The sequence below is a fragment of the Arvicola amphibius genome, chromosome 15, assembly GCF_903992535.2.
Source record: "Arvicola amphibius chromosome 15, mArvAmp1.2, whole genome shotgun sequence".
In the NCBI taxonomy this organism is placed as follows: domain Eukaryota; kingdom Metazoa; phylum Chordata; class Mammalia; order Rodentia; family Cricetidae; genus Arvicola; species Arvicola amphibius.
The window spans coordinates 4,940,144-4,959,344 of record NC_052061.1 but is presented as its reverse complement, the minus strand read 5'-3'; the positions used below and the strand labels follow the sequence as shown (position 1 = coordinate 4,959,344).

At 45.7% G+C, this 19,201-nt stretch overlaps 2 protein-coding genes across 3 annotated transcripts in view; one reads left to right on the top strand and one right to left on the bottom strand.

Moving 5' to 3' along the window:
- Positions 1-1,835: 1,835 nt before the first annotated feature.
- On the bottom strand, positions 1,836-16,121 carry Ciapin1 (cytokine induced apoptosis inhibitor 1). Its single transcript, XM_038312321.1, has 9 exons — positions 15,974-16,121; positions 11,841-12,026; positions 11,354-11,506; positions 11,115-11,191; positions 10,308-10,473; positions 8,217-8,295; positions 6,441-6,557; positions 3,256-3,334; positions 1,836-2,752 (listed from the first exon to the last, which is right to left on the bottom strand). Exons 2-9 carry the CDS (start codon positions 11,995-11,997, stop codon positions 2,642-2,644), a joined length of 939 nt encoding a protein of 312 aa, XP_038168249.1. The 5' UTR covers positions 11,998-12,026; positions 15,974-16,121; the 3' UTR covers positions 1,836-2,641.
- Positions 16,092-19,201, top strand: part of Coq9 (coenzyme Q9) — a 17,557-nt gene continuing 14,447 nt past the window's right edge. Inside the window, exon 1 of one of the 2 annotated variants that reach the window (XM_038312319.1) lies at positions 16,092-16,218. In XM_038312319.1, the coding sequence (XP_038168247.1) occupies positions 16,143-16,218 (76 nt within the window). In that variant the 5' untranslated portion in view covers positions 16,092-16,142. Of the gene's footprint in view, positions 16,224-19,201 lie in introns of both variants that reach the window. The other variant, XM_038312320.1, reaches the window with a different exon arrangement.

Sequence of the window (19,201 nt, the reverse complement as noted above, 5' to 3'; positions counted from 1 at the left end):
GATGGAAGAACCAGCCCCTCCGGCCCCCATGTGTGCACCATGGCTTGTATGCCCTCACACACATAAACAAATCATTACAAAGGCTCCCAGGCCCACACCTGTAGTCATGGAAACTCAAGCTGAATTCAGAGTGACAGCTGACAGTTTCTGGATTCTCTACCCTAAGCTTACAAACAGCTAAACTTCCCCTTAAGCAGGCATCACAGAATCAAGACTCCGCTCAGCGACAAACTGCGCTACCAGCCCTGGTGTCCAGCTGTGATCTGGGCAGGGGCGCTCTCCGCCATCCCAGGACTGCCACCGGGGCCTGTCCATGGCACCAGCACCGTTGTCCTCGGTGCCAGCCTTCGCTGGAAATCAAGAAGCAGGTCTCAAGGGCTTGTGGTCTTTACTAAGCTCACCAGGAAGCTCTGGCCCAGGAGCTCCTCCTCAACCCAGAGGCCAAAATGTTTGTCCACCACCTTGGCAACTGCAGAAGCAATCAACAGTCTGTGGCTGTCAGTTTTCGTTGCTGGGTGATAAACCAGTCAGCCACATACCCACTTATTATCTCAGTCATTGGCTCCAGCCAGAGAAAAGCTTTCTTGGTTTTGGTACTGGGAATCAAAACCAAGGCCCTGTGCATAGCAAGTGCTCTATCCACGGACCCAGGCATTGCCTCAGGTGCAGGCTGTGCTCTCATTAGAAATCCTTTAAGTCCTCTTCCAAGATGACACAGTGCTGGCAGAACCTAGCTCCTTGTAGTTGTGGGGATGCATCCCCCATTTTCTTGGGGGCTGTGCATTGGGGTACGCTGTTTACTTCTCAAAACCTCACAACAAAACCTGGAGAGAGGGCTCGGCAGTTAGGAGCGCTGGCTGCTCTTCCAGAGGACCTGGGTTTGATTCCCAGCACCCACATGGCAGCTCACAACTGTCTGTAACTCTGGTTCCAGAGGATCTGAAACATTCATGCCAGCGTACAAAAATAACATGAAATTAAAAATATAAACGAACAACAAAACCCTTTCACAGCTAGCTTCTGCTGGGTAGTAAGGACAAACGCTTTGTTTTCTAGATCTTTTAAAGGATCAACAGCCTGGGCCATACTCACTCAGGATAATCTCTCTTGTAACTAACAGTAAGAGCGGCAGGGACTGTGAGTCTACCTACAAAACCTTTCACTTTATTGGAGTTCTCCACTCAGGCCCAGAAGAGAAACTCCAATGTCATCCAGGTCTTGCTGTAATTGGAGGAGAGGCAACACAAGGCAATGGTCACCGGGGCCAATGGAGATTCTGCCTTCTCAAAGGGACTTTTTACTACATCCATAGCTAAACAGCAGGGACCAGCAGAAAGCAGCTAGAATTTGTTGGACCCTAGAGTCCAAACACCGAGGAGGAGTTTGCCCCCCAGAGACCACCCCTCACACCACAGCTGATGCAAAACCATGAGGATTTTATTAATTCTGTCATGACAGGGTCCCTCAGCATTCGGAAAGCCGAGACCTCGAATAGCTGTACAAGCTACTTTTAAAGGAGAAGGCCACAGAAGCAAGGGGGGTTGTTCTTTGACTATTTATGATTGGCTTATTCAAAAGAGCTATACAATAATTGGCTGGAGAGCTGTTGCCAGATCAGATGAGGTAAGAGGTCATTTTGACCCCGTTTCCCAGGGACTGAGTCAAAACACGTATATGGGTAATGTTCAGGAACTGAGTACGTGCATGTGTAGCTGTTAGGTCCTTGGTTCCCAGGGGAGGGAGAAGGGAAGCACTAAGGTACGGAGCTGAGAGGGTTCAGAATTGTCAGAAATGGCTTCAGAATTGTCTTAAAGTTTTACAAATTAAGTTTCAAGGACAGGTTAACAGTGGTATTTTTATTTCAAACAGAAAAGACCAGGCACAATGGATTACAGGCAGCAGAGAGAATAAAGGGGTCTCCTGTTCTGACATTTACTGCTGCTGGCCTGGCCTGCTCTGCTTCTCCCCATCTCAACCTGGACTCTCCTACAGGAGATGGAGAAAGGCCCCACTCTATAAAGGCAGCTTTGGCCCCACTCCATGTGACTTCAGCTTCTTCACAAGCAAGTTTCATAGTCCAAGTTGAATGTGATGACTGTGGCAGACCCCACGCATATACACACATCACAAGGGACACAGAAACATAGAAGTTTACTATCTATTGCTTAACAGAGATGACATCAGGACACAGATACAACACTACAGCAAAATGGGGTGATGTGGGAAGGACAGAGGGACACAGATGGATCACAGCAACTGGGGAGCGATTTTCTTTGGTGCCCCTGAGGCCCTTTGACAGCTGACCCCATGGCTCCAAGAATTACACGTTGAAGAAGATCAGTAGGCGGCAGCATCACCGAGAGGAGCCTGGAGCTTCTACAGCATAAATACTCAAGGGTGGAGAGGTCAGCACGGTCCCACCAGGAGCGGAGTTCCTTAGGGTGCACCTTCTCCTAACACTATCAAGAGGTAGGTCCCTTACACCTTGTCTTTCGAGACATAGCAGCACCGCACAGCACCGCACCACCGCGGCTTCACTCTGCTACAGCCTCTCCCTGCGGATGTTCTCAGAGTGGGAGGAGGCAGTGGTGGGGCTGAGGGTCAGGAGTTGGCCGGAGGAGGTGTGTGCCTGGGGCTCCTCCTAGGCATCCTGGAGATTGCTGTTGTTCAGAAGCACCTGTTCTCCAGGCTTGAAGGCTGGCATCCCAAGGTAGGGGCAGTTGGCGCATCGGAAAGCGTCCCCCAGGTAGCACTGTGGAGAGAGCGAGAGTCACCCAGAGAGGCTAAGGGCCAAAGGACATCTTAGTATGCCCACAGGTCTCGTTTTATGAAAAGTCAGTCAGTAAGGGTTCCAGCCAGGTGAGGTGATGTACACCTGTAACTGCTGTGCTTGGGAGGCTGAGACAAGTTTACAGCCTGCCTGAGAACAGGGCAAGCGCTGTCTGAAGGAGGCAAGAGGGCTGGTATCTCAGGCAGCCCTGAGGATCACTATAGGATCACAGCAAGGTCAGCCAAATCGCTGAGTTAACTACATCCCACACCAAGGAAGAGATTTGGGTTAGCAAAATAAATAAATAACATGGACACGGGCTCGAGAATGCTGACCCTTCTCAGGACAGCCTCTCTCATCGTAGCTACATACATGGCCTTTCACACTGGCCTATGAGAAAACCTGATACAAATCCCTTGAGTTCAGCTAGTCTGTGTCCTGATGTCACAGGAGTGGACGCACGATGGTGAGGGGCAGGTACGTACATTTCCACAGGCTGACTTGGGCTGGGTGCCCTGCTCCTTTGACTTCTCTCTTTCCAGTTCTTCTGCAAGGCCACAGGTGCTGGGGGGGAACCAACGGCTGATGAATAGACTTGCCACCGCTCAGAAACTTCCAGTCTCTAACAGCGCTATATACATTTCAAGACTTTCCAAGTTAATGCTATAGAACCAGCAGGCTCGGGGTGAGGCTGCTAGGGAAGACAGCAAAGTCGCCAGTTTCCAAACTCAAGAGCAGACGGAAACTGAGATGCAGTTCTGCGGCAGAGCACATGCCTGGCATGTACAGGATCCTGGGCTTAATCCCTAACACCACAAATATACAAAAGCAATAAACAGAAGAAAATCTGAGTTTTCTCTTGCAATCCTCTCATTTGTAAATGTTGGGAAATTGGAACACCTGGAGGCTGATGAGGGTTGCACGTGGTAGTCAGGCCTGAAATCCCAGCGCTGGGGAGGTAGACGAAGAACAACTCCAAGTTTAAGGTCTGCCTGAACTATATTGAAAGACTATCTCAAAAAACAAACAAATGAAAAATATAATAATAATTAAAAAAAAAAAACAGTGGATGAATAAACAAGCCAGGCCTGCCCCACAACTAGTACAAATACCAACACAAAGCTTCCATGTCAGGACAGAATGACACAGGTACCTACAACTTCACCTCTCTCAAAGCTCCAGAACTACAGAAACGATACTGTTGGAGAATCAGCTCAACAGATAAACTATCACTCCTACTGCCCTCTGAAACCTCAAGGTGCCAAAGGGCCGGTAGCATACATTGGAGGACTCCCTGAGCAATCCAGCCAATCTGAGTATAGACACAGGGTGCTGGGATTCCGGGCCTCCAAACATCCACCTAGGTTGATTAAAAGTGAACCAAAGCCGGGTGGGGTGGTGGTGGCGCACACCTTTAATCCCAGCACTCAGGAGGGCAGAGGGCAGGTGGATCTCTGAAAACTACAGGGAAACCCTGTCTCGAAAAACCAAAAAAAAAAAAAAAAAAAAAAAGTGAACCAATCAATCCACCTAGATGCTCAGTTAATATGATCAGCGTGTTCTTGTTTGTTAAGAAGTTTTTGAGAGTCTTGTTATATAGTCCAAGCTAATTTTGAACTTGCAAACCCTGCCTCAGCCTCCTGCATGCTGGGATTCTAACTATGCACCACCACACCTGACTCTGTCCTTCACTTTTAAATTATGAAGGCTATGACCACCAAACATCCTAGGAAATCCTCTAACCAGGGAGCAGGAGGCCAACAAGAAGAAAAAGGCATCTTGGAGGGAACAGAAAAGGAGAGAAAGGGCTGACGAGATGGACCAGCAGTTAACAAGTGCACACTGCTCTTGCAGAGGACTCAAGTCTGGTTCCCTTCATGGGTATCAGGGTACAAAAACAATTAAATAACAAAAATAAAATAAAATAGCTGGGCAGTAGAGGCGCCCAGGAGACAGAGGCAGGCGAATCTCTAAGTTCAAGGCCAGCCTGGTCTACAGAGCTAGTTCCAGGAGAGCCAAGGACAGAAACCCTGCTTTGAAAAATCAAAAACAAAATGAAATGAATAAATAAACGAACAAAAAACCCAGCAACATAAAAAGCCGAGTAGGGAATGATGGCCCATACTTTTAATCTCAGCACTGAGAGGCAGATGCAGAAGAAGCTCGGTGAATTCGAAGCCAGTCTGGTCTACACAGTGAGTTCCAGGACAGTCAGGGATATAGAGAGCCCCGTCTCAAAAAGTCAGGGGAGGATATTAGCTTCTTTATATCCAAATAAAAAAACGATGATCAACATATTGGGGGGAGGGCACGATAGCAAAGAGAAAACTACAAACTAAAATCATGATAGGAGGAAGAAAGAAACAATAACTAAAGGTTTAGAAGATTGATAATCTCCCAGAAAGGAACAAAAGGAAAAACCTGGAAAATGTAAATGAGGGGGGAAAAAATGACAGGAGCAGCAAGATGTGGTTGAGCACACCTCTAAAGTCAACACTCAGTCTCTGTGATCCAAGGCCACCCTGCTCTACAAAGCAAGTTCCAGGCCAGCTAGGGCTTCACAGTAAAACCCCCATCTCAAAAATAAGCAAACAGAAAGAACCAAAGAAGCTCAACATCTAAGTCACATGCTACTCAGACAAAAACTCATAAACAAAATAAACACTTCACCCAGGACCACAGACTTGGCTTTTTAAGACTGCCAAAGATGCACTGGATGAGCCAGGCAGTGGTGGCACACGCCTTTAATCCCAGCACTCGGGAGGCAGAGGCAGGTGGATCTCTGAGTTTGAGGCCAGCCTGGGCTACAAGAGCTAGTTCCAGGACAAGCCTCCAAAGCTACAGAGAAACCCTGTCTTGGAAAAAAAAAAAAAAAAAAAGGATTGCAACTGGGTGGTCAGTGTACAAGAGAGCAGATTGACACCTGACACACGACAAACCACCCAAAATGGTATCAAGAAACGAGGGCCCCGGGGCTGGAGAGATGGCTCAGTGGTTAAGAGCACTGACTGCTCTTCCCGAGGACCCAGGTTTCAATTCCCAGCACCCACATGGCAGCTCACAACTGTCTGAAATCCAGTTCCAGGGTATCTGACCACCTTCATACCAATTGCACATAAGTTAAATAAATCATTTAAAAAAAAATTTAAAAAAAAAAGAAAGAAAGAAACGAGGGCCCCCAAGGACTTTGCTCTTTTACCAAAATGAGAGGAAGGAAAGTGACCTTACTTGGATCAAGGTTTAAAGGATTAAGGACAGGTGGCCCCTGTCATTTATTTCAGGGTCAATCTGAAGACAGGAAAAACAGCAGGGACAGTCTCTGAGGGCTTAAATGAATTCTGACCTGGGCAAATGGGAATACTATGATACTTTCTCTTCTCTTCTTTTCTCTTCTTTACTCCTTTGGTTGTTTTGAGGCAGGGTTCACTGTGGAGGCCTTGCTGGCATGGTACTCTCTATGTAAATCAGGGTAGCTGGAACTCAAGAGAGATCTGCCTGCTTCGGCCTTTTGAGTACTGGGATTGCCCGGCCAGGACACTTCTGTTTCTTATTCTATCTAGTTCTCTATGCACCTCACATCTCACAGGAAAACGCGTTCTCAGGAGAAGAGGCACAGAACAGACGACCACTGAGAGGAAGCTGCAGCCCCAGACCTGCCCCCAGCACTCACCAGTTCTTACAGGCCTTCCTCTTTTTCCCTTCCCCACATGAAGGGGCCTTCAGGGAGGCTGGATCAGGCTTCTTCAAATCTTCTGGATCTAGCAATTCATCTGAGTCAATGAAGATCCTGGAGAGTGAACACACACTTAAGAACACAGCCACGGTCTTCTTGATGAAAAGCTGAGGTAAGCACAGGCCGAAAGCATGCACGTACAAGACAAAGTCAAAGCTACACCCACTGTGAACTATGCCATATGCTGAAGAGGCCGATGGTTCATGGGAAACTGCATGAAGCCAGAAACAGCTGCAAAACTGCTGATACAATGTAGAGAACATGTGTGCATGTACATGTACACGCATACGTGTGCATAGTGAGGGTGGGAACAGGTGAAATAAAGAGATACGCTTGTATTATTTCAAACATATGGAAAATCATGGGAATAAAGTCAAATGGAAGCAAACATTTTCCATAAAATTTCAGAGGAATAAAAGCCAATAATTATACATATAAAAATCACACATATATTTGTGTAACTTTTTTGTAAATGTGAAGAGTTATATCTATAAATTCTGAGAGCATCAACCATGGTTATATTTTGCTCATCACTCTTACCTCAATAGTAAAAAGGTGTTTAAACAATTTTCTCTCTCTCTGTTTTTTTTTTTTTTTTTTTTTTTTTTGGTTTTCAAGACAGGGTTTCTGTGTAGCCGTAGCTGGCCGGGGAACCAAGCTGACCTCAAACTCAGTAATTCATCTGCTTGTGCCTCTCGAGTTCTGGGATTAAAGGTATTTGCCACCATGGCCCAGCTTAAATTTCTTAGAGATATGACAGATCAAGGTGCGAACACTAAGTTCAAGACAGTGAGTATTCAACGACTTCCACTGAATTTATTTAGTTAGTATTCAATTGCCTAGACAGAAGCCAATAAAATAACTCAGCTGCTAAATCCTTTCCTGGTTTAAGTCTACAAGAATCTTTACTATTTAATGTAAAGGGGAAGACGAGAAAACCTGAAGGGGAAAATGCTCTTAAACACTGCAAAAGATTTGTCATTCATATTTGATTTCATAAAATGCTGACTGGCCAGTAATCAGGCAAGGAGTGTGATGGGGAAAGGCAGAGTCAGTCGTAATCCAGAAAGAGAGAAAACAAGAGGTGAATACCTTACTAAAAAGAGGTACCAAAGCCACGTGGCTAAACTTAGTAAGAATTATGTGTTAATTTAAGTTTAAGAGTTAGTTAGCAATAAGCCTCAGCAACAGGCCAAACAGTTATAATTAATATAAACCTTTGTGTGTTTCTTTGGAACTGAATGGCTATGGGACTAGGCGGAACAGAAACTTCCATCTACATGAAAAAGATACTATAAAAATAAATTTAAAACACTACCACAAAAGACACCCAAACTCAGGGCACTGCTCTATCTGTGTCTTAAACACATTCACACTTACAAATCTAAAGGCCACTCTCAGAGCTGGAGACATGGCTCAGAGGTTAAAAAGTATTGCTGCTCTTGCAGAGCATGTGGGTATGGTTTCTAGTACCCCACTCAGCAGCTAATAACTAACCTGTAACTTGACTCCAGTCAGGGCATCCAATACCCTCTTCTGGGCTTCGGGGGTACCAGGCATGCATACCGTGTACATAATACATACAGATAAGCAGACAGACACTCATACACACAAAATTAAAACAAAACAAAAATTTAAGGCCACTTTTCACTACAGCTGTTCACACTTAATGTGAAGCCCAAGAGGAAGGCAGTCCAGGTGACTTTCAGGGGCCAACTCACCATGTCATCCTCCATGTCATTGGCTGAGAGAGTCCAGAGCTTGGCAGCAGCAGGATCCACAACGGGCTTCACTGAATCCAACATAAAAGAGAAAAAGAACTCTTTAAACAGTGAGAAGCAAACTACAAGCAAGCCTTAGCACCCGTGGAGACTAGAAGAGAAAGACGGAACAGACAGAGGGGAGGCTCACACTCAGCTCCAACAGTCAAGTCTGCACTCGCTGCATGCCTGCTCTGTGCTGGGCAGGTCCACCAGCGCTTCCATCATCGCACCTAAGCCTACTTAGCAGAACTCTGCGAGGTGCCTGCCACCTAGTTTTACAGCTGAGGGTGGATGAGGCTACAACCTCCATTCCATGCTGCCTTTTCCTTTTGTTACCCTCAGTTATACCCCCTGTAACATAGGTTTTGGCACTCCCCCTGTCTACTGTAGATAATTTAAGAATCAAATGAGAGAAGTATCAGCAACTTCAAAAATAGCAAAGATTTAGCCTTGTGTGAGCCTGTTATATAAGAAAACAGAATGTAGGCTGCTGGTGGCCAGGTAAGGCCAGTGACAGCATTCTGCATCTGGGTCAGGACACCAGAAACGATCTAAGAGCGTCAGGGCTGGGGATTTAGAGGGGCAAATCCTCAGTAAGGCCTTTAGGGTCCGTACACCACCAGGGGTCATCACTGCCACAGCTGGGTGCTCAGAACATCCACAAGGTCAACTGCTGACCTAAGCCGTCCCAACCTTCCAGGAACCATGAAATCAAAGGTCCAAATATTTCCTGAGACCAAGTTTGAGAACACAGGCCTCTAATTCCTGCCACTCAAAAGACAGAGAAGTGGGGACCAGAAATTGAAGTCAAAGTATTTTATACAATGATTGGGGCTAGCTGGTAGGAGTAGTGCACACCTTTAATCCTAATACTTGAGAGGCAGATGCAGGAGGATCTCTGTAAGTTCAAAGCCAGCCTGGTCCACAGAGTCAGTCCTAGGACAGTCAAGATTATACAAAGAAACCCTGTCTCAAAAAAATAGAAAAAAAATACTGGAGGCTAGATAGCAGAAGAATGCAGTACAGACATGGCTATGCCGCAAACATCTGTTAAATCTCTGCATTCCTCATTGCCAAGAAACAACTGAGACAAGAGAAAGCAGTCACAGCAAGGATGAGAGACAAGCAATGCATGCACACAAACGTGATGTAACTTCTGAGCAGAAGAAACATGAGTTTTGTTTTTAAGCATTTCGACAGGATGCATCCTGGAGGATGTTTCATCAAAATCAATCCAACAACGCTGTGATTACAGCTTCTGACAAAAACATTAAAATAGTATCTACAAGGGGATGGTAGGAGCAAGGTACAATGATGCATATGAAAATGTCAAGACAAAAGACATTTTTCTGTGTGACTATGCTGTGTATAAAAAACATTAACTCAAAAAGGCATGTTAAAAAATGGCTGTTGCACATACAAAAAAATTAAAACAATTTTAAAATTCTAAAATATACAAAACATGCACAAACCAAATTAGCAAGCAATCTTTAGAAATAAGTTTGTGACTTTACAGGCACAGAAAAAAGCTCTAGCCAGGAGGTGGTAGCGCACCGCCTTCAATCCCAGCGCTCAGGAGACAGAGGCAAATGATCTCTCTGAATGAGGTTTGAGGTCAGTCTGGTCTACACAGAGCAAGTTCCAGGACAGTCAGGGATACATAGAGCAAGTCTATTTCAATCCCTCCCTGCCAAGAAAGAAAAAGAAAAAAAGTCCTGGAAATGGAAGAGACCCTGTGCACCATTATCATCATAGTGATGTCTCCTGAGAATCGACCCATCCTCCCAGAGCCTGAAGAAACAGCATCAACTGAACAAGAGACTCAGGCCTCCAAGATGAGGGGGCCTCAGCACACTAGGAAACAGCTACATATTATTACAGGTTTGAATACTAATAAGTCTAAGATAAAAGCACAGGGAACATTCTGCAATTGGCAAATGACAGAAATGAAAGGACTAATTTAAGAATATTTAGATCATGGTTCAATTTCTAACATGCTCCTCAGGCCCACCCATATAGGATGTCCCCAGGCTAGCCTTACCTGAAGAAGTCTTCTTGTTGGTTAAAAGCTTAAGCTGGCTGGAAGAGCCCACTTCAAAGTTTGGCTTCTTGCCAGTGATATGAACTGAGAGCAGGCTGTCACTGTGGTAGCCCAGGTGTTCCTGGACAGACTGCACCTCCCCCGAGCTTAAGGACTCCCGTTGCAACTACAATTGAAGATACCCATCGCATCAGTTCACGCTTCTCCAGCCACTGTCTCGCCAAGCCAGCCTTGTGGCCAGCCTGGACAACATCCAACAGTGAGTCTGTCTCAGAAAAGAACTTAAGGCCCTGAGTCGCATTTTAAAACATCAGAAATATAACAATAACAGTTATCATGGAATAACACCTCTCCAAAACCAAGGAAATGCTAATATTTTTATGTTTAGCTTCTGGAGAAGAATACGGAACTATAAATGCCTCTGCTTAACTCAATTGCTATAAACGCACAACACCCATCCGCAGTCTAGATGCCCACCAGGGTCTAAGGGATAGTATTCCATCTAGGCCTAAGGGTTGTGTATGCTGAGACGGGGAGAAGCAGCAAACCTTCCGTCCCCCTGAAGCACAGCCACCACTGTTAAACAGTTCCCGAAGACCAGTACCAGCCACTCAGAGTCTTCAGAAGAGATCTGCTCCCAAGGGTTTCTTCTTCAAGGCATCTCATATTTATCTCTCAGGTAGCAAGCTTCAAATTACCTTCTAATTCTGTGCTGCACCTCTAAACTTACTTGCCCCCAGCTATACGGACAAACTCCGTCAATCAGGTTTACATACCTAACAAGGACGGCCATCTCTACACACCTACCTCTTTTACTTCCACAAGGCCAGAAAGAGTCAGGGTGGAACACAGCTTAGAGGCCGTCTTCATTTTGTCATTGTTAACTGTCAAGGAAAACCCCCATTAATGGCGTCGTATGTCAAAGTTGGGGAAAACTACTACAGGAATGCTTATCTCCAAGTGGTCCCTCTGGCTCGGGAGGCAGCGTGCACATGTAAAGACTCGGCTGTGCTAAACGTCCACCTTCTGAGTAAAGACATCCTTACCTACAGTTGTCTCCACTGGTTCTTTCAGAAAAAGGCATCCCCCTGGCCGAAGGATTCGGGCCATCTCAGCCAGAACCTCAGCACTGTGCACAGAGGTGCTTCCTGGGACTACACCCGACAGAATAACATCAAAGCTGGATTCTTTATGGGCAGCTGAAAAGAATAAGGAACAGTTGCCTTCCCGGGGAGCCACCTCCCAACCCTCCCACAGACCTCCCACAGAGAGTACGGTATCACCCTAGGAGAATGAAGCCCCCGATAGCAGCAGAAGGGGGCCAAGACTCTGTTCTGCCCCATCACACTAATTCCTCAACCTCCATAAGAGCAGGGTAAGAAGTAAAAAAGGAGATTTTTTAGAACGAGGAACAGCCACCAAAGAAAAGAACACACAGAAGTTACCAACAACATGCCCAAGTGTGCCCAAAAAAATGGGGTGACCAACAAAACTCAAGTATGAGGAAGAGAGGAAAAGGCAGGAGGCACTCACACTGCAGCAGCTGGCTGAGGTTCTCCGTGAACACTTGGCCCTCGCTGCCAGTTAACCCTTGAAGATTATCCACCAGTGTTTTTAGGGCCTCCTCAGGAGATGACTTGTCCCAGAACACTGCCACAAGCTGGCCAGGGGAGATCCCAAACTCTGCCATTCCTGCAGTGCAGCTGTACCTAAAAACTACTGGCAAGAGAAATCAAGACAACAGTGGAATTTAATCCCTGGGTTATCATCAAGGGTGATTAGAATCATAACCTACGTCGAACAACCTCTGGCTGAGGATGCATTATAGCTTGGTGTAAACCCTAGGATTCTGACTAAATGAACCTCAGTCTCAAGGTTTCATGATTCCAACATCCCCTGACAGGACAGGTAGACAGACGGATATAGCAACGTCAAGAAAAGGGGATTAGAATCAAGTAAAAAGGCTGGAGAGTCTGAGCTGACTATAAAACAAACAGGGCATTCATTAGGCAGAGGTGATTCATAGAGGAAGGCAATACATTGGCAGCTAGCCTAACCATAGTTATAGTTTTAAAATGGGATATTTAAAATTTGCAAATTAAACACTTTTCATTACTTATATTTCTTGACATTACTTCTAAAAATTCAATTGCACAAAATCTACAGTGGCCAACACTACTTTCAACATTTAACATTAGCCAGCCTCTTTGAAACACACCTTATACACACATTATCTCAAATGACCCTCAGAATAGCTGATATTAGGTTACTCCCAATGTACAGCCAACACTGTACACAACCAATATCATGTGGGTAAAACAAAAGCTGAGACTCAAATCCAAGCCTGTGTAACTATGAAAGCATTCCACCCAGGTTAGCTTTCTCTTCCACCTGATACGCAAGTTTGCCCACTGTGAAGGCCAAGGGGTATCTGTTAGCTCCTCCTCACTTAAACATTAATGCACCATGTTTCTGGCTTCAAATACGGGAAACAAAGAAGCAGTGGTAGCAGGCTCATGCTCAACACTTCTGACTTCTGCAGAGATGGCCAACTCTGTAAGAGTGACACCCCACACTCCCAGGCTGTATTTAGGTCACATGCCCTTACACTTCCCTTCTATAAAAACATCCAGGGACAGCAGATGCAACAGCTGGTAAAAACATGTGTGGCCAAGCTTGATGATTGGAGCTCAGTCTTCATGTACCACATAGAAAGAACTGACTTCTACAGGTTGTCCTGTGACCTCCACATGTGCAGGTGGGGGTACAAATGGCCACACACAAAAAAATAAAACATACCTTATTTCATTTTCCTGTTCCTTTTTTTGGGGTGGGGGGTCTCATCTAGCCCAGGCTGGCCTTGAACTTCTGATCCTGCCTCCTCTAATTCCCAATACTAGGATTATAGGTATGCAACATCATGCTTGGCTTGAAAACTGTTCACGTTTATATCTAAAAACTATGACCTTTAACCAGCGTCACCTTTGATTACACAGTGCTTTGTCATTTTAGAAATACTACTAATGGTTTTAATGTCTACAGCAACATTGAAATCCTCGCTGGCTAGATCTGACTTCCACTCCAAAGTGACTCCCTCCCTATTGTATTCTCGCTCCACCACAGCTTTTTGGCTACTTTCTTCCTGAACACCAGCTCTGTACTATCCTGACTCAGCACAAAGCTCAAGAGGATGCCACGTGGTTATCAGACAGGCAGGAGTCTTTGGTTCTTTGGTGTAGGATTTTAAATCCCTAAAAAGCACACCATCAAGAATGAACAGCTTCTAATTGCCACACGACTTTGAGAAAGAAACCTTGCAAATCTTTCAATTGGGTAACATGGGATCAATCTCATATTTAAGAGTCTGCAGGGAAGACAAGAGTACTTAACTGTTGGGTAGCAAGTTATTAAAAATGAGTAGCACGGACATCTGTCCACTACTTGTTTCATTAGGGACAGGACTATGGCAAGTCAGCCTTTCCGAGTCTTCTTGTCAATAAACAACCTCCTGTTTTTAAGACTGGTAAGAAACCCTGGAACAGTAAGCTATGTAAAGCGCTCGGCAGATGCTGGTCCACAGAGCTCAATGAAATAATCTGCAGTTTGTCTTTGTTTCCAATAGTCTGGTAAAACCTCTCTCCTTACAGATGCTTGTGAGGGGAGAATGCAAAGCTTCCTTTCCATTCTTAGAACCCACAGAGAGCCTCGCCTTTGACATCCAGTACCAGTGGGACTGTGCCAGTAAGTTAGCGGAGTGTAAACAGAACATTCTTCTTCCCATAACAAGAGGGACCTCATGAGTAGATTAAACCTTAAACCTCCCCACACACACACACACACACACACACCCCTACGGCTTTCAGTCAACCTTTCCTGAAAAGACAAAATTTTTTTAAGCTGTAGAGCCAAAGTGTGACAATTTTAATCATATTTTTTGTTAGTGTGGCAAATCTGTTTAAAAACAAAACCAGAACTATAAATATAAAAAAGTCCAGCGCCTAAGCCAACACACGCAGGAGCTGACTCAGGGCTGTTTCACAACTTCAGAGAGGTGAAGTGTACGACAACGTCACATAATTGACCTTGCTTGTTAGATGCTTCTCCAGCTGACAGCAGCCACCCAAGGCTTTCCAAAAATGTTCCTAGCGGACCCGTGTGGTGGTGTTCACCTTTAGTACCAGAACTTCCTAGACAAAGGCAGGCAGATCTCTGGGAGTTTAAGGCCAGTCTGGCCTACACATCAAGTTCAGCTAACCGTAGTGAGACCCTGTTTTAAAAAAAAGTTACCAGCAGGCAGTAACATCTGATGGCTGGAGATGGGCATATTTATCTTTAAGGCACCCAACAAGCAGATTCTTAGGTTTGTGGTCCCATTTAAGAGGGCTGGATGTGACACAATGCATTGTTGCAGGTGTCACTCATTAGGGATGGGGGTACAGTTCAGTGGTGTGTACTTAACTAGCATGTATACGGTCCTGAGTTCAGACTTCAATACCACAAAAATCAAACAAACACCAATTTAATAGCCGAGAATGGTGCTTGCCTGTAATCTCAGCCTTCTTAGGATACTGAAGAGGGATTCCCAAGTTCTGAGGACAGCTTGGACCCTTCAGTGAAACTCTTGTCTCAAGACCATCATCAGGGCTCTGGGGACGGCTAGGTGGGTAGAGCTGACGCTTTGTGAGCACAAGGCCTTGAGTTCGAGCCCCAGAACCCACAGAAAAGCTGGATGTGTGAGCCATCGAGATGATTCAATGGGTAAGGGCACTTGCTATACAAGCCTGACAACCTGAGTTCAATCCTCAGAACCCAAGGAAGTAGAGGATTAACTCCTGAAAGTTATCCTGACTTCCATTCTACACATGTCATCCCCCCATAAAACAATACGAAATAGAATATATGTATTTTTTAAAAAGCTTATTTGGCCGGGTAAGTAATCCAGCTGGAGGAAGGCGGACTGGCCAGCCGGTCCAGCCTTAACTAGTGAGCTTCAGGCCACTAGAGACCCTGTCACAAGGGAGATGGCCACAGTCTGATGAAAAACAAACTTGTCCTCTGGCCTCCACATAAATGCTCCCTCCATGATCATGACAATAAATACACACAGTTTGCTCCTTCCCAGGGGCGAGCAGCGAGTCGCTCAGCTTCCCTCTGAAGAATGCAACCTGGACTCAGGTACGCCAGACGCTAAGAAGCAAGCCTCTCCCAAATTTACAAATGGTTTGTTAAAGCTAGATCCCTGGACCACAGGGTCAACTCTCCGGACAAAAGCCTGGGTTCGTTTTATAAACAAGGATCCTAGATAAGTCGAAAATAAGTGCCAGGCTCAAAGGGACAACCTGTGACTCCAGGTTCTCCCCAGCTTTCGTGCTTTCCGCCAGATGCCCTGAAGGAGACCCAAGGTCACCACAGATGGCTAGGAGTAAACTGGCGATCCCGATGCCAGCTCCGGGTTTCATGAGAAAAAGAGGCGGCAGAAAAGCCCCGGAGACAGGAATGCTGCCGCATGCAGGGCCATGATGGTCACCGTGATCCCTCACACCGGCTTCCCCCAGGCAAGCCAATGACGGCGCGGGGAGCGGAAACGAGAGGACGGAGGATGAGAGTGGGCCCGAGGAGGCCCGTTAGGCCCGGTCGGGTGCTCGAGCCGCCCAGAACGAGCTCACCTTCCTCCTACCCGGAATACCCGCTCCGCAGACGCCGGCTTCTCGTTTCCAGTCTCTCGCGGGAAGACGCGGCGGAGCACCCAGTCCTAGAAGGTAGACGCGCCCCCCCCCCGACGGCGTGACGCTGCCCGGCACGTCGCCGCCGTCGGCGTGCGTGCCCACTTCCAAGATGGCGGCGACGGCAGCAGTGTCTGGCGTCCTCGGCCGGGTAGGCTGGAGGCTCCTGCAGTTGCGGTGCCTGCCCGGTGAGGTGACGACCGAGGCCGGGCGCGGGGGAGAGCGGGGAAGGAGAAGCGGCGCGGGCCTGGGGTTGGCATAGGGAGAGAAAGGCCATGGTTGGGGATAGCAAGGTAAAGGTGAAGGGCATCGGCGTGGAGCCCGTGGAGTCTCGAGTTTGGGGAAAAAACCAAATCACTTAGTGGGTTTCGATCTCCAGACAGGAGCTGTGAGGGGCAAAAGCAGCGGAGCAGGCCTGTCACCCCGGTTCCTCAGAGGTAATGGAGCTTCAGAGGGCTCGGTGTACCCAAGGTCACCGAGCTCGTCCGTTGGAGAAGCGTTCTCAGTTCCGTTGCCATGGGCACTGGGCCAGCCTCGCTGGAGTGGAACCGCCAGAGAGCGCCCAGCCCGGTCTTTCCCCAGAGTCAGTCTTTGCCACACCACGTCACTAAGTTGGTGACATTCTCTTACTATCCATTGCTGCCGAATGTTCAGTATTTTTACGTCCACATTAATCTAGACTTTTACTTTAAAAAGAAAACTTTGTACGCTGTCATTCAGTGGAAATGCAAAAATCACTGTCCATAAATAGAATATTTCCACACTAACACATTAACATAAATATGCAACTAAAATTTCCGACCTGCAGAGATTTCACAGCCATACTTTGGGAAACCTCTCACTTCAAATTTTGTGGGTATTTGCTCTATTTTCTGTGCATATAACAAAATGCTGGTTTTTATGAATGGTGTTCTATGTTTCCATATTATTGTTTTCAATGGCTTCCTTTTTGTCAACTTTATGTTAAGTTTCAGACAAGGTGTGTTTAGTAAAAATAATACCAGGGTTCAAGAAACTCAATCTTGGGTATTTAATCAAGAAACTGTGTCCACAAAACATTGAAGTGCATTCGCAGCAACTTTATAATGGCTGGACCTTGAAAAGCCAAACATTCGTCTTTTGTAGCTCTATGCAAGCACTCTGCAACAGGGGCCTCCAAAGCACCCTCCCTTTCTAAAATTTTTGAGACAAGGTCTCACTCTGTGTTCTTGACTGACCTGGAACTTGCTATGACTGACCTTAAATTCAGAGAGACTGGCTTGTCCGTCCTTGCTTCCTGAATGCTTAAAAGAGTGTACCGTCATGATTTATCTATATATTGATGAGTGCTCTGCCTGCATGCATGTCTGCAGGCCAGAAAAGGGCATCAGATCCTATTATGGATGGTTGTGATCCACCACGTAGTTACTGGGAATTGAACTCAGGTCTTCTGGAAGAGCAGCCAGTACCCTTAACCTCTGAGCCATCTCTCCAGCCTCATACTTTTCCTTTTTATTATTTTTTTCTTTTTAAAATATGTGTAGTCCTGTCTCAGCCTGCGCTATTTGGAAGACTGTCTCAAAATAATATAAGCTGATATTTTGATATTTTGTGTGTGTGTGTTTAAAACAGGGTTTAACGAAGAGATTTTAATGTAGGCTTGAGCACAAGGGTTAAGAGAAAAGAGGCACTCAAAAGAAAGACAGATCCAGGAACATGGGTTTTCAGAGAGTCACAGAAAGTAAAACATTCCTAAGTGTTCTTGTAGACTTCTCAAAGAGTTGCATAGGATGATCTTTTTAAAAATATACTGATCTGGGAAGCTAGAGAGATGGCCCAGCAGTTAAGAGTTCATATTGCTCTTGAGAGGACCCAAGTTGGATTCCCAGCACACATGTTGGCCAGCTCAAAACCACCTGTAACTCCAGCTCCAGGGCATCTCATGCCTTCTTCATCCCCACACACAAACTGACATCAATATATATAATTAAAAACTAAATAATGTCCTGGAGAGAAGGCTCAGTGGTTAAGAGCACTGGCAGATCTTCCAGAGGACACAAGTTCAGTTTCTACCAGTCATGGATCCGATATTCTCTTCTGGCCTCCATGGACACAGGCATTCACATGGTGCAGATACACACATGCAGGCAAAAGACTCATTAAAAAAAAAAAGAAATGCATCTTAGAAAGAAATATACTAAGCAGGGCTTGAGAAATGGCTCATCATTAAGAGTGTGTGCTGTTTTTGCAGATGCCCAGGGTTCACTTCCCAATCCCCTCTTCTCTCCTTTTGGTCATCAGGCAGACATGGGGTACATATACATACATGCAGGCAAAACACTTATACATATAAATAAATCTTTAAAAATTAGCCAAACGGTGGTGGTGCACACCTTTAATCCAAGCAAGTCTCTAAATTTGAGGCCAGCCTAGATTACAGAGTGAGTTCCAGGACATTCAGGGCCTATCTTGACAAACAAAAAATTTAAAATATATATGAAATTAAAGAAACTTCAGAGAAAAAAATTAAAACATGTAGATTAAAAAAAAAAATCCCAGGACAAGGAAAAACTAACCTAGAGTGTAAGTTTCAGAACAGAGGTGTGGGACCTGAAAGGGTGGGAGGGAATTTTCTGGGGTGATAGTAATGTCTACATAGGATTCGTATTATACAGGTGTGTTTCTTTACATCGCTCACGGAATGGTATGTTTAAGATTTGTATGTTTCATCATATATGAACAATCCATAGAGGGACAGTAATCAGTGAGCTCTGGTGATACATGGACTGAAGTGCTGGAGATGCAGAACCCTTGAGATCTGCACCAAATAATCAGAAATATGCTGGTGAAGAGCGTATCCGCAGAAACTGAGTAGACATACAGATGTTCGCAACTTCTTCAGCTGGTATTCTGATGATAAAATGTTGGGGAAGAGAAAATTAGTAAGGATTTTTACACAGGAGACACTGCTGATATTTCCTAAAGTAAGGGGCTGCAAGGGCTGAGGGGCTGGCTCGGAGGTTAGGGTGTTTGAGTGTGAGAACCAGAATTTTGGTCTTTAGAACCCACATAAAACACACCTTTAAAACATAAAAACGTGGTGGTACACGCCTTTAATCCAGCACTGTCAGAGAAGCGTATTTCTGGGTGTTTGAGGCCAACGTGGTCTGAATAGTGAGTTCAGGCTAGCCT